This window comes from Stigmatopora nigra, chromosome 10, assembly GCF_051989575.1.
Source record: "Stigmatopora nigra isolate UIUO_SnigA chromosome 10, RoL_Snig_1.1, whole genome shotgun sequence".
Taxonomy (NCBI): domain Eukaryota; kingdom Metazoa; phylum Chordata; class Actinopteri; order Syngnathiformes; family Syngnathidae; genus Stigmatopora; species Stigmatopora nigra.
Genome location: NC_135517.1, coordinates 13,493,444 through 13,505,762, shown reverse-complemented (window position 1 = coordinate 13,505,762; position 12,319 = coordinate 13,493,444). Strand labels below are relative to the sequence as shown.

The 12,319-nt window shown below is 45.6% G+C and overlaps 1 protein-coding gene across 1 annotated transcript; it reads right to left on the bottom strand.

The window, feature by feature from the left end:
- Window positions 1-1,612: 1,612 nt before the first annotated feature.
- On the bottom strand, window positions 1,613-11,774 carry hcfc1a (host cell factor C1a). Its single transcript, XM_077726179.1, is given in 28 exon segments — window positions 1,613-3,079; window positions 3,158-3,221; window positions 3,524-3,821; window positions 3,918-4,103; window positions 4,182-4,316; window positions 4,397-4,503; window positions 4,577-4,852; window positions 4,937-5,153; window positions 5,325-5,462; window positions 5,578-5,720; window positions 5,806-6,628; window positions 6,740-6,960; window positions 7,053-7,200; window positions 7,313-7,449; window positions 7,557-7,773; window positions 7,871-7,975; window positions 8,121-8,345; window positions 8,420-8,602; window positions 8,669-8,850; window positions 8,853-9,149; window positions 9,233-9,412; window positions 9,501-9,607; window positions 9,727-9,811; window positions 9,938-10,146; window positions 10,226-10,386; window positions 10,661-10,809; window positions 11,219-11,419; window positions 11,551-11,774. Coding segments are annotated over 27 exon segments (5,229 nt in total). The 5' UTR covers window positions 11,415-11,419; window positions 11,551-11,774; the 3' UTR covers window positions 1,613-3,039.
- Window positions 11,775-12,319: the final 545 nt, after the last annotated feature.

The following is a 12,319-nucleotide window of genomic DNA, read 5'->3' as shown; positions in this document are numbered from 1 at the left end:
TTTAACCGGCACGGAACGCATACAACGGGATGCTATTCGCCTGCTGCTTAAATTCAAAGAGCGGACTGACAAATTCCCAGGAAATCAATTTGTGTGTAGGCCGTGCTCTTATCTTTGGCCCACAGGGCTGACTGGGATGGTCCGCACGCACACACACACACACACAACTTTTTCTCTGTGCTATTCCTGCCGTTTTGTCCTTTTAAAGTATGAAGCTATTAAAGTAGGCTATTCATTAATGTCAATGTTAGTTTGTAGCTTTGGTGAAAAGTTTGAAGACACTTACTTGTCCAAAAAATTAAGAAGAGTAATAATAATCTAATAATCAAAAGGAGTGCCTCGCTCTTTAACGTAATCATTGTTTTAATAATCATTTTGTTCACAAAAATACATTAAAAATGATAGAGGAGCATTGTAGCAGATTAACAACTAAGCAGCCAAATTCAAAGCATCAGAATATTTCCGATCTCTGTGACCTTTGACCTTTCTTCTCATCATATCACCTCGCCTACCAATTTCAGTTAAAGTTTAATACCTTATCAGTCATTTTCTGGCCCAAAATAACATTGTGAAATGTCACCAAAGGTCTTTATGAGGTTACATTTTTATCTTTAAGTACCAAAAATAATAATGGACCCCATTTTTCAGATGGTCCATAATGGTTCTCTGTCACTCTGACCTTAAACTAACATTTTTTTTAAAAAGTGGAAAACAGACGGCACAATAAAAGAACAAATCCTGTTCACCATGTTTATTTTTTTGATGATAAAAGATACATTACTCCCTACAGTACAAAAAAACACACATTTGAAAATACAGGACATTTCCAGGTAACCTGCGACCGGCCGACAAGAGAAACTCGCGACGACCGTCAGTGCTGAAAGCACCTCTGGCGGAGCCAAAAAAGTTTAGACACATCTCGGCGCTGCTGATGGCGACCTATCTAACAAGGGTGCGAAAAGAGCAACCCCGCAAAAAGGTACTGAGGAAGGGATAGGACACACTTGAATACCACGTGGAGAGAGGAACAAACATAATAAATGTTTTTTTTGTAGTTTTCTCCTTGTAGAACCTTCAGTGTATGATCTAACTTAAGGCATCACTACTAAAATACAACTTGTTTTTGCATGCATGTCTAGTTTTGTTCAATGGACACACTGACACGCACAAAAAAAATGCAGATGAAGGTTGAATTCAGCTAGAGAAAGAAACCGGGAGAGCACATAAATGATTCGATTAAATGCAGTTACTCATCACAACAGATGAAAAACGGCAGATGACTGAATTAAAAATATCCCAGTGTGGGTAAAAGGGATTTTGGTCGGCTGGGGAGCAAGCAAATGGAGGGACCATAGATAAGATAGCTTTGTATATAGTAGAATTTTCTTTCGTAGTAACGGTACACAAAAAGGCAATGAAAGAGATGACCGTTATGTTAAAAAACAGTTGGTCAGGGGTCATTCTATATAAAAGGCCAGGGGTGATTTAGTCTGGTTTTTATTCTTGCTTTATGAAGGAAGGAATTTACAAGTGAGTTAAGCTCTCGCTCAAAACAACCCCATTGAAACCCGGGCACCATCTGCAGTTGGAAATACAGAGTCATGGAAGGGAAAACTTTCTTTAAAATTTATTAAATGGATTCACATACATCAATAAGATAAGGGAATACGCCTACTATTATAATTTGACATTCTAACAAAACAAAAAAATGAAAAGATGAAATAGCACATTCATGATGATGATGATGATAAGAAAGCATCATAACTGAGTGGGGGGGATGTTAAGGTGGTGGGTACGAATCCCGTGAAACTCCATGTTTGGCAAACGGAGCAAAAGAAAAGCATTGAGAAAGCTGCAGTAGAGAAAAAGTCAAATCTCTCCCACTTTTAAAGTTCCCTTCAGTCCTATAACCTCTTGCGGTTCTACTTGGAACAAATACGAACAAAAGTCTGGCTCTTTCATCGGCGTCTGTTGACGTGAAGGTACAAGCAACTGAACGAAAACGTTTTTTCTTAAAAATATAGCGGCAACTTCAACATGGCCACCAGTCTGCCAACAAACAAACTATTCGGGGTTGGGTGGGGGGATGAACAATAGTTAAAAAAAAAAAAAAACAAGTGATGCCTTAAAAATGCACAACATACACACAGGAGAGAAAAAGGCTTAAAAAATACAAAAATAAACTACACAAAAGATCTTCTGCTTCATTGTTCGCCAATTTGGAGGGGAAGATTTTGCTATCTGTGTATGTATGTGCTGCAAAGTCTCAGTCGAAGCAAAGTTCAAGGTCAATTCTCTACAAATTGTCTCTTATTTAGTTTTTTTCCTTGACCACATCCAGATGTCACCAGTCCTCCCTCATGTTGGCGTGAGTAAAAAGCACGTGGTGATGATGTTACCAGGTGCCCAATCCCATTCTAAACTCTATGGACCTGGGTCTTCAAGAAGCAATTTGGAGCAAAAAAAAAGAAAGGAAAAAAAATAATGTCCTATCATTTAGGACAAGTGCTTTTATTTGATTCCACACCATTTTTTTTTCCTTCCACCTAAATCTAATGCCTCCATAACCTTGTTCCAACACTGTACATTGTAAATGTTGTTTCTCCAGATCGCAAAGGATTAAAAAGAAACACAAAAGTAACATAGCATTCTGGCTGGCTCCCATTATTTCAAGGATGTAAATGCTTCTCTATGCTGCTAAAGTACTGAAACAAGCCCCCCCAAAAAGCAAATGTTAAAAATGGTGGAAGGGGGATTTCGACTGGAAAAGATAATGTGCTGCTAACTTTATGTCTACAAATAACATGGCCAACAGAACATGGACGAAAGAGGGGTGTATCTACAGAAACGTCTCTCAGATTGACTTTCCTCTCCGCAAAACGCGGGTTGTTCTGCCTCCATCGCCGTCCGCTCTGAGACTTGTAGGTGGAGGAAGATGCGATTAGGAGGAACGCTGAGGATGAAGAGGTCTTTCGGATAAAAAGGACAGCAAGTAGGAAAAAGGGGAGGAAAAAAAGGGGGGGGGGTCTCCGGACAACCTCACTGGTCCGTCCTTGCTTTCTTTGGACCAGTAGTCTTACTGGGAGGGTAAACAGAAACCGGACGAGTTTAGCTTCTTTCTGTGTCAAGTTTTTATCGCGGTACATGAGGTACTTACGTATCAGGAGAGGTGCCTGGTCTTTTGGGTGCCGGTTTTGCAGAGGCACCATCTTTGCCAGATTCTATAAAGCACAGCAGGGTGGTTAAATGTGGTCTTGTGTCGTTCTAAAACTTAACCTATTTATAGGTAAAGTGACCACAAAAATGTGATGTGGACAAATAAACAGGGGTGTGCGACCGTGGAACTAACTTTAGCATTGAATAAAGAAATTTTTTAAAAAAGCTGTAAGAGTATGGTTGTTTAACTTCTAATTGAAAACACTCAATTTTTGCCATATGCTCCCCATAAGTTAAATGAAATCATCATTTTACCCGATAAGCTAAAATAAATTTCTTATCCGAGTTAGCGATTGGCGGTTCTCACCCTGCAGCCATCGAACTTGAGTGGCAGGACCGTAGCCCTTCTCGTTTCGGGCCGCGATACGGAATATGATGGCTGGCTTGGTGGTGTAGTCGATGTGAGCGTTGGAAAGACTGGAAGACTGCACCAGGCAAGAGGGGTTGGGTCCACAGTACACGCGCATGAACGCCAACTGGGCCGGGGTGGAGGCCTTGGCCTCGGCCGTCTGGTTGCTCTGGATGGCCAGATACACGGAATACTCGATGATCTTCCCTGACGTCACTGAGGGAGGCTCCCAGGTCAGGTGAGCGCCATCTGGGCTCTGTACCAGACATGGATACACACAAAACCATTAGCGCGTTTGCACGGCTTAAGGGTAAAGTATTTCCACCAAATGAACAGTCCAAGCATTAGTTACCTTGCTGATTTTGATGGCGCACGGCGCACCGGGGAATCCGGGCAAACAGGTCTTGAAAGCCGAAATCTCTGAGAAAGTGCCGCGGCCACACGCGTTAATGCCGGCTACGCGGAACTTGTACGCCGTTCCAGGTTGAAGCTCCATTTTCTTCATCTGGTTGTAGTCTGGAATGACTCCAGAGTCGTCCTTAGGGGTGGACAAGAGTCTGAATAGTATGCCCACAATACATTTATGCATAAGGAGGAAACAAAAGATGGTACATACATCTCCGTGAGAATCATCTGCCGGCACATAAAAGTGAGTGACAACCATATTTGTGACTTTCACAATTCCGACATCAAACCACTGGTTCTCTTTTTTCACAGGAGGCTTCACGGGGGCTGGCTGAGGGGCTTGCTTCTACGCGCGCAAAATAATTTGTATTCAGTCGGTGCGGATTCTAGTTTGGCCAAGAAAAAAGTATCAGTTCCAAGACTCACCTCTCCCTCAATGCCGTTGGCTACTTCGGTGAGCGCAGCTGCTGCTTGCAGCTTGGCGGGACTGGCCACCGACACAACTGGCGCAAATGTACTCGAAGGAGCAAGTGCTGTGGATGGAGAGTACCGCGTCAGGAAACATTCATCACGGGTAATTTCAAGCCGACAAGATAAGTGACTTACTTTCGGCGGTGGTACGTGGCAGCAGGGCGGCCACCGCGCTGGTGACCGCAGCGGCCATCTCGCTGTGTCCGTTGCTCTCCACGGAGGGATCGTTGAGGCTGTCGGCCGGAGCGAGACCCTCGGTGGGCATGCTCGTGTCAACTGTGGCCTGCTGGGCGGCAGCCTGGGCCTCTTGTAGCTGTTGCTGCTGTTGGACCAGTGCTGCAAGCTCCTGCTGTGTCAGCATGATGGGGATGCTGGTCGTTTGCTGGGCCTCTCCCGACGCATCGCTTTCATCTGGAAAAAAAGGAGAATGGGGTCAGAAACTCCAGGGAACATTTGGAAACATCCCAACGGTAAGTTTGATGAAGAAAAACTCACTCATTACAGCTTGTTGGGCGGCCTGGAGGACCGCTTGGATGGCCAGGGCCTGAGCCTCTTCAGTAGCCGCCGCCTGGGCGGCGGCCTCTGCCGCTGCCGTAACGGCGAGCTCCTCGTCTGACAGCCCCGTTACCATCAACGTGGCTCCCTGGCCTTCGGACATGAGCTCGGAGGGCAAGTTCAAAGCCGCGGCTGTGGCGACTGCTGCTGCATCTCCCTGACAAAAAGAGTCAAGTGATCAGAAAGTGCCCGAGGTGGGTCCGCAGCATCAATTGGCATCTCTGCCGCAATAAATTAGCCATAAAAAATGAAGAAATAAAAAGGCAATGGAATAGAAGACACAATGTTCAAAAAAAGAGGGCAGCTGTGTGAAAATGATGGCACATACTTCTGCCTGAGTTTCCATGGGAGTGGCTTCCTCCTCTGCGGATGCCACTTCCGCCGATGCGGTCGCTTCAGTCTGCATGGGTTCTTCTTCTGTCGAGCTGGCGGCGACACTCTCCCCCTCTGTGATTGAGGAGATCGACTGGAGGAAGCGCAAAAAAAAAGTTAAGTGGCAAAAAGCACATGGCCTGGAAACATGGTCAACAGTAAGGCCAACGAGGCTGTCATTTGGGCCTTTGACAGGCGGCTATTCTCACCGGTACGGATGGCCCGGGGGCAGGCGTGGACTGAGTAACCGTGGTGATGGCCCGGCCCTGGGTGGCAGTAACAGCTGTTGCGGTAGAAGAGGCTTCTTCTGCGCTGCTGGTGCCTTCAGTTACATCTTCTGTCTGCTGAGCTGCTGAGAGAAATGGCCCAAAACAGATTTGCAGTCAAAACAAAATCACATCACGTGGAATATATTTTTCATTGGCTATTGAGCGTACCTGTGCCTTCTCCTGTCTCCAGATTGCTGGTGGAAGTCGTGGCTGTGTTGGTGGTCCCGGTCTCGTGTGTTTCGCAAGGGGGGTTGGAGCACACTATTTGAACGGCGCCGGTTGCCGAGCTGGTTTGGTCTCCTCCCATACTGGAAGTGGCCGTCGACGACGTGTTGGTTGTGCCGGTCTCATGAGTTTCGCAAGGCGGGTTGGAGCAAACCCTCTGTGCCGTGCCTGGCTGGCCTTCACTCATGTTGGAGGACGCCTGAGTGGACGTGTTGGTGGTTCCAGTCACATGGGTCTCGCAGGGGGGATTGGAGCACACCTGCTGGAGCCCTATGCTAGCGGAGGCCGTGGTCGCCGTGTTGGTGGTCCCCGTTTCGTGGGTTTCGCACGGGGGGTTGGAACAAACGCGAAGAGCTGCCATATTTGATGACGCCGTCGTAGCGGTATTGGTGGTTCCCGTTTCGTGGGTCTCGCACGGCGGGTTAGAGCAGATCGGTCCTGCTCCGATTTTAGCTGAAGAAGTGGTGGCAGTGGAGGTGGTTCCCGTTTCGTGGGTTTCACAAGGTGGATTGGAGCAGACTTGCGCTGCACCCATGCTGGCTGACGACGTTGTGGCCGTGTTAGTAGTTCCCGTGTCGTGTGTCTCGCACGGGGGGTTAGAGCAGACCAATGTCACGGTCCCAGACCCGTCGCCGGCAGCTCCGGCTTCGGAGGAGCTGGGTTGCTCGGAAGTGGGGGAGGCCAGAATTGACACGGGTAAATCCTGCACAGGCTGTGCTTCTACACCACTGGGAGTTGTGATCAACGTCACCTGAGTGGGCTGATTCTGGAATGAGGGGAAGACGTCAAAAGCTGTTCATATATGCAATTATATAGGGTCACAGTGTACAAAAACATAAAATAATGCCATAACTAAAAACCAGGAACAGCATTTCACCTGGACTGTAATGGTGGAGGAGGGCAACGTGGTTGCAGACGCTAAGGTGGTCTGGGCAGCGGACACAGTTATTGCAGGTGAACTGATAACCTGACTGGACAGGGTGGCAATGGTCCCCAATGTGGTGATGGGAGTCACCAGCGATGCGTTAGCTGTGTCCACGGCTCCACCAGCCAGACTTGTGGAGACTGTCCCAGTCACTGTGCCAAGAGAGGTGACTCCTACAGAAAGTCGACAAACAAACAGCAAATTGTGTTTTATGATAATGTAACTACACACCCTGCAAAAAAAAAGTGACTAGTTAGTTTCATACCAGTTGTTCCCTTGACTACCAGGGTCGTGACTGTGGGTTTAACGGCAGATACAGTCACTGGAGTAACAAGTCGAACACCGCCAACTGTGCTCATCGGTAGAGTGCGCAAAATAGTCCCTGGCTGACCTGGGGCACCTTTCAAAACCACCTAAATGCAGGAGACTCAGAGTTTGATAGTGCATAGATGGTACATGCTCAACAGCAAAAATACAAACAAACAAACAAAAACTGCTCAGGTTTTGTCATGTTGATTTGTCTACCTGTGTCAATCCCTGTGTGCCCCCTGCAGTGCCAAGTTTGGGCACAGCAGTGATAATTTTTCCAGGTGTTCCGGTGGTCATCACTTTGGTCGTGAGAATTGTAATTGGCGTTTTCAGCCCGCTACTGCTCGTTACACCTACAGGAGCGACAGCAGAACACATGATAGCCATTTCTATGTACTGTGACATTGAAAAACTGGGTGTGATGGTGCAAATGACTGAAAAGGTGTCTGTGACTTCAGACCTGTTGCTCCGGGTTGGCTCATGATGGCCGACATGGGGATGGTTTTGATAATAGTTGGGCCCTGTTTAGCTGCATTTGAAGTGACGCCACTGATGTTAAGGATTGTGGGCTTATTTCCGGCACCTCCAGCCTGGGAGGTGGTGATGATCGTCGCAGGCTTTCCATCTGCAGAGGTCACCAGTTTCAAAATGGTACCAGCTGGTAGGGGACCCTTCGCCTGGGGGGTGAAAAATAAAAAAATAAAATAAATCACACTATCTGAAAGGACATAGTGTCTGAAAAAAAAAAGGTTTTCATCATAACATATATTCTACCTGAATTATTTGGGTCAGTGGGTTAGTTGAAGCTTGGCCTGTGACAGATGATGTCTGCACCGGTTTTGTTTGAACCACAGACATCATTTTGCCCAAGTTGGAGATCTGTCGACATAAGAGGGATTGAAATACTTTTGTTTTAAGTCGTTATTTTTGTGACAACAAATAACCTCACATGTAAATATTCCGCACAAATTTGGTCTTAGTAATTACAATAACTAGAGACCGAGGGCTGAGCTACTTTTCTTACCAGAGTGCCGCCACTGCCCATGGTGAGGGGACTCTTGACCAAGGCGATTGTCTTGGTAACTCCTCCCATCACAGTGGTTACTACTTGAGCCTGCTGAGCTACAGTGACCGCACCAGACTTGTGCACCGTAATGATAGGCCTAGTGGTGGTAGTGGGAGAGGACGTGCCTGCTGTGCCCACCTGAGCTGCAGCAGTCTTCAGCATGCGGGTGGCAGGATTGCTGACCTGTACATGAAAACCTTGCTTTAGACCGCTTTATGACATAAACTTTGACAAATGGTTTTGTTTTCGATGCATACCATGACTGGGGAAGCAACTTTGACTGTGGTTGTGCCAGGGGACACGGCAACAGTTTTGAGGATTGTGGCGCCTGCGGGAACATTGAGGACTGTTCCAGCAGTGGACGGCGGAATTTTCTGTGTGGCTGCAGCTGCTGCAGCCAGTGCTGCCATGCCACTCATCTGAGGGCTACTTCCAATTGGCTGAAATCAGGGGAAGTTGAAGATTAATAAGAGTCCCATTTGACTGAAAAGCACATAAGTTCATACCGAGCCTTGGGTAGCTGGCACGACCATTCTGACACCAGGAGGAAGGGATGTCACAGTGAGGGGAGATTTTCCAGGCTGTGTTGGGCGGACTGTGACAACAGATGCACCTGTGGCAGATTGCTGAGTGGCCACTTTCAACACGGCTGTAGAAATGAACACAGAAGCAATAAGCCCTTGTACCATACCAGAAATAAATGAGCTTCCCATGGATATATTGGGGAAGAAGCATTAATAATACCAGTTTGTGGCAGACTCTGTAGAGAGGGGGCTGCGGCAGCCGGAGCAGGACTCTTAGGAGAGTTGATGGGTTGCGAGGGGAGAGAACCCATTGCTGGTGAGGCTGCAGCTGGAGTCGCGGGGATGTCGTATTTCTGAAGCTGCAACAAATATGTGTCCGCAGTCGAAACTGCACCCCAACTCACTTCCAGGGAGTTTGTATTGGCGCGGACCAACTGCACCCGAGCAGGGGCATGCGGTCGCTCTGTCAGTGTGGAGAACAAAAAGATGTCAATCGCTTTTCTGGGGAGAAGATGAAATTAGGGAGAAAAAAAAAAACTAAGTTACCGGTTTCAAGGTACCACAGGTCTTTACAACAGACTTGGTTGTTCCATGCTTTTCGGTAACCATCACGGCCGCTCCAAACATATAGTCTAGAATTGATAGCCACAGCACAGTGGCCAGCACGAGCCCGGGGAATATTGTCTTCAAGGGTGTCCATCAATACTGTCTCCCAACACATGGAGTCTAAAGAAAATGTAAAAAAAAAAAATTTAAAATAAAATTCACATTCAGTGAACTTCATGATTATATATTTAACAGTACTCAAACCAACCAAGATTCAAGCAGGCTAGGGTGTTTGTGCATTTCCATTCCTTTTCATGTGTGGCCACTTTGACATCATCCATGACCAGAGGAACCCATCCGCCAAAAACATACATCCTGTACAGTAAATACAGTTAACAATGAGATGTTTGGGAGCAAAGCAGGTTGCTCTGACACATTTGCAGGGAAAAACATCCATAAAATGTACGGTAAAAAGTCCATAGAAGCTGTCTCACTTATTTGTGATGGTGGTGGCAGAGTGTAGACTCCTAGGGAGCGGGGCTGTGCCATTCACTGATGGTTTGTTCCATGTTAGGGTATCTAGAGACAAGAGTAGAATAACTGTCAGGTGGAGCACCAACAACATAAAAAAAACTCTCACAAATCACAAGTTGTACTATCTTTTTTTTTTTTTTTTTTAATTTTATGACTAAGCTTGAAACCCACCAATATCAAGAGTCCATAGATCTCCAAGACGACATCCACTCATCCCTCCATAGATGATCAGTCGAGATTTTCTACTGAGCTTCTCCGTGTAAACCACTGCAGTGTGGCTCTCTCGAGGAGGAGGCAAAACTCCATAAGTGATTGGAATATCCCATGTGACAACGCTGGACCCGGCACGAAGCTCGAGTATGTACAAATCATTCAGGTATCTGAGGGAAAACGACCTCCGCGTTAGTCATTGCCATTACTAGCACCAACGCCAGATGCCAAATACATTGCTGACACTACCTGGGAATGTTGTTTTTCGGGTCCTCGCTGTCGTTGGCAAGTCCGCCGAACAAGTAGCATTTGTTTCCCACCAAGGAAAAACTGTGACCAAGACGAGGACAGGGAGGGGGGCCATTTTTGGGATTTTTTGCTTTTAACTTTTTCCACTCCCATCTGCTGGCCTAAAACAGAGACAAAGGATGGTAAACAATTTAATGTATTAGTTACACATGGCTAAAAACATATTAGACAAATACAAATTGAATGGAAAATGAATTTAAAAAGGAAACAGAGAATTACATTTATATTAAAACAATTTGTGGTATAGAAAAAAAACTTGTAATTGCATACAGGGGAGAAATGCATGCAAAAATGCATATCAGCCTAACTTTAAAAAGCCAGTACATAAATGTTTTTTGTCTTTTATAAAAATGGACAAGGTGATATTAAACTTACTTGTAATTCATAGAGATCATTGCTGTATTTTCCATATTCAACCATGCCACCAAATACCAGCAATCTTGTGCCATCACAGACAAAACCATAAGCGGCACAACCCGGTGGGATGTCGCCACGGACAGCAGGGATAAACCACTGGTTTGTTGCTGGTAAGTTAAAACACATCAAGTTACATAAAAATACAATACTCTGGAATTAACAATTAGATTTTAGCACATAAATTATATGATCAAACAACTAGAAAATCAATTTTATTATTAGAACATTGAAGACGAACGTTTAAATCATTTCTGAAAATGTTCAAAACAAGAATCAACGGTTTTACATTAGCCCGCCTTTTTTAATATGCAATGTGAATGTTTGTCCAGTAGAGGGAGGTTGTGTCCGGAAATTTGAATACGTTTAGGCCTGCTGAGGCCTGTATACTGATGAGTATCTCACTGTAAACCAAGTTATTCGTCGTATGATTCCATAACGATATGGTGTATAAAACATGGTCATATTGCTAGGCACATTGTAAAACTCGTAACATTATATTCAGACATTTTGCCTTACCGGTATTATAGACATGCAATTCATCCACTATCCCTTCATTTCCGCCGCCAAAAACAACCATCAGTTCCTTTATCGCCACCGCTCGATGTCCGTGCCTGGGCCGGGGAACAGGACCCGACCACCCGAGGACTCTTTTCCACCGCGGCTGCAAAACGGACGCCGACGTCCCAGTCACCGCGGAACCAGGGACAGACATGACTTCTGTCAAAACAAAGCAAAACAAAAAAATTGAAACACGTAAATATTTTAGTGATGAAGCAACGACTACATGCAGAAAAAATGAAAACAAATAAACTTGACAAAAAAGCAACTTTTCACATTGACTAACTCACCGTGCTCTGCGCCTGAGTCTAGCTTTACTGTTTAGCTTTTGTTTGGTCGGAAAGTCTTTCCCAAAACTGAAGGCAAATAAAAACCACAGATCACGTCTACTAATAAATAATTCGTGGGCTATATCCACTAATAACGCCGAACGCGCGAATGAATAACATCGCAATTATTCACGGATGGCCGTAGTTTCCAGCCATTGAATGCAACCTATGGAAGCCGCCATCTTGTAACCAAACAAGCCCCCGTTATCGATACGTATTGCCAGTCTGAAAAATGGCGGAAGCGAATGAAAGAGGAAAAGACGCGACCGCCAACTACATTAACTACGAAATGTTAAAAACCACAGCAAATGAAAACAAAGAGCAAACGGTCACACACTGAGACATGTCGTTATACAACTCTCACTTAAATCACAGATGCAACTCATAAACAGCAGTCGGCTTTTTTCATGCCTCTGTGGGAGTCGCCATATTGTAGCCAGTAAACTTAGCATGTTCTGGAGCCATCCGGTCGCTTTTACTATCAACAGAACATTCCATTCACATTCAAACAACTCCAAGTAAACAGCCACTTTGCGTTCTAAGACACGTACTTGTATACATGGCAGAGTTAAGCACACACGACGCACATTTGCTCGCCGAACTTCGCTCGCATTAGCAGGTCAACCCAAAAGTGCTAGCAGCTAGCATCTGTCAAAGCGTCGCAGCTTTTTACAATTAAATGCAATTTATTTCTCCACCATTATAATATGCACACCATACCTTACGGAGA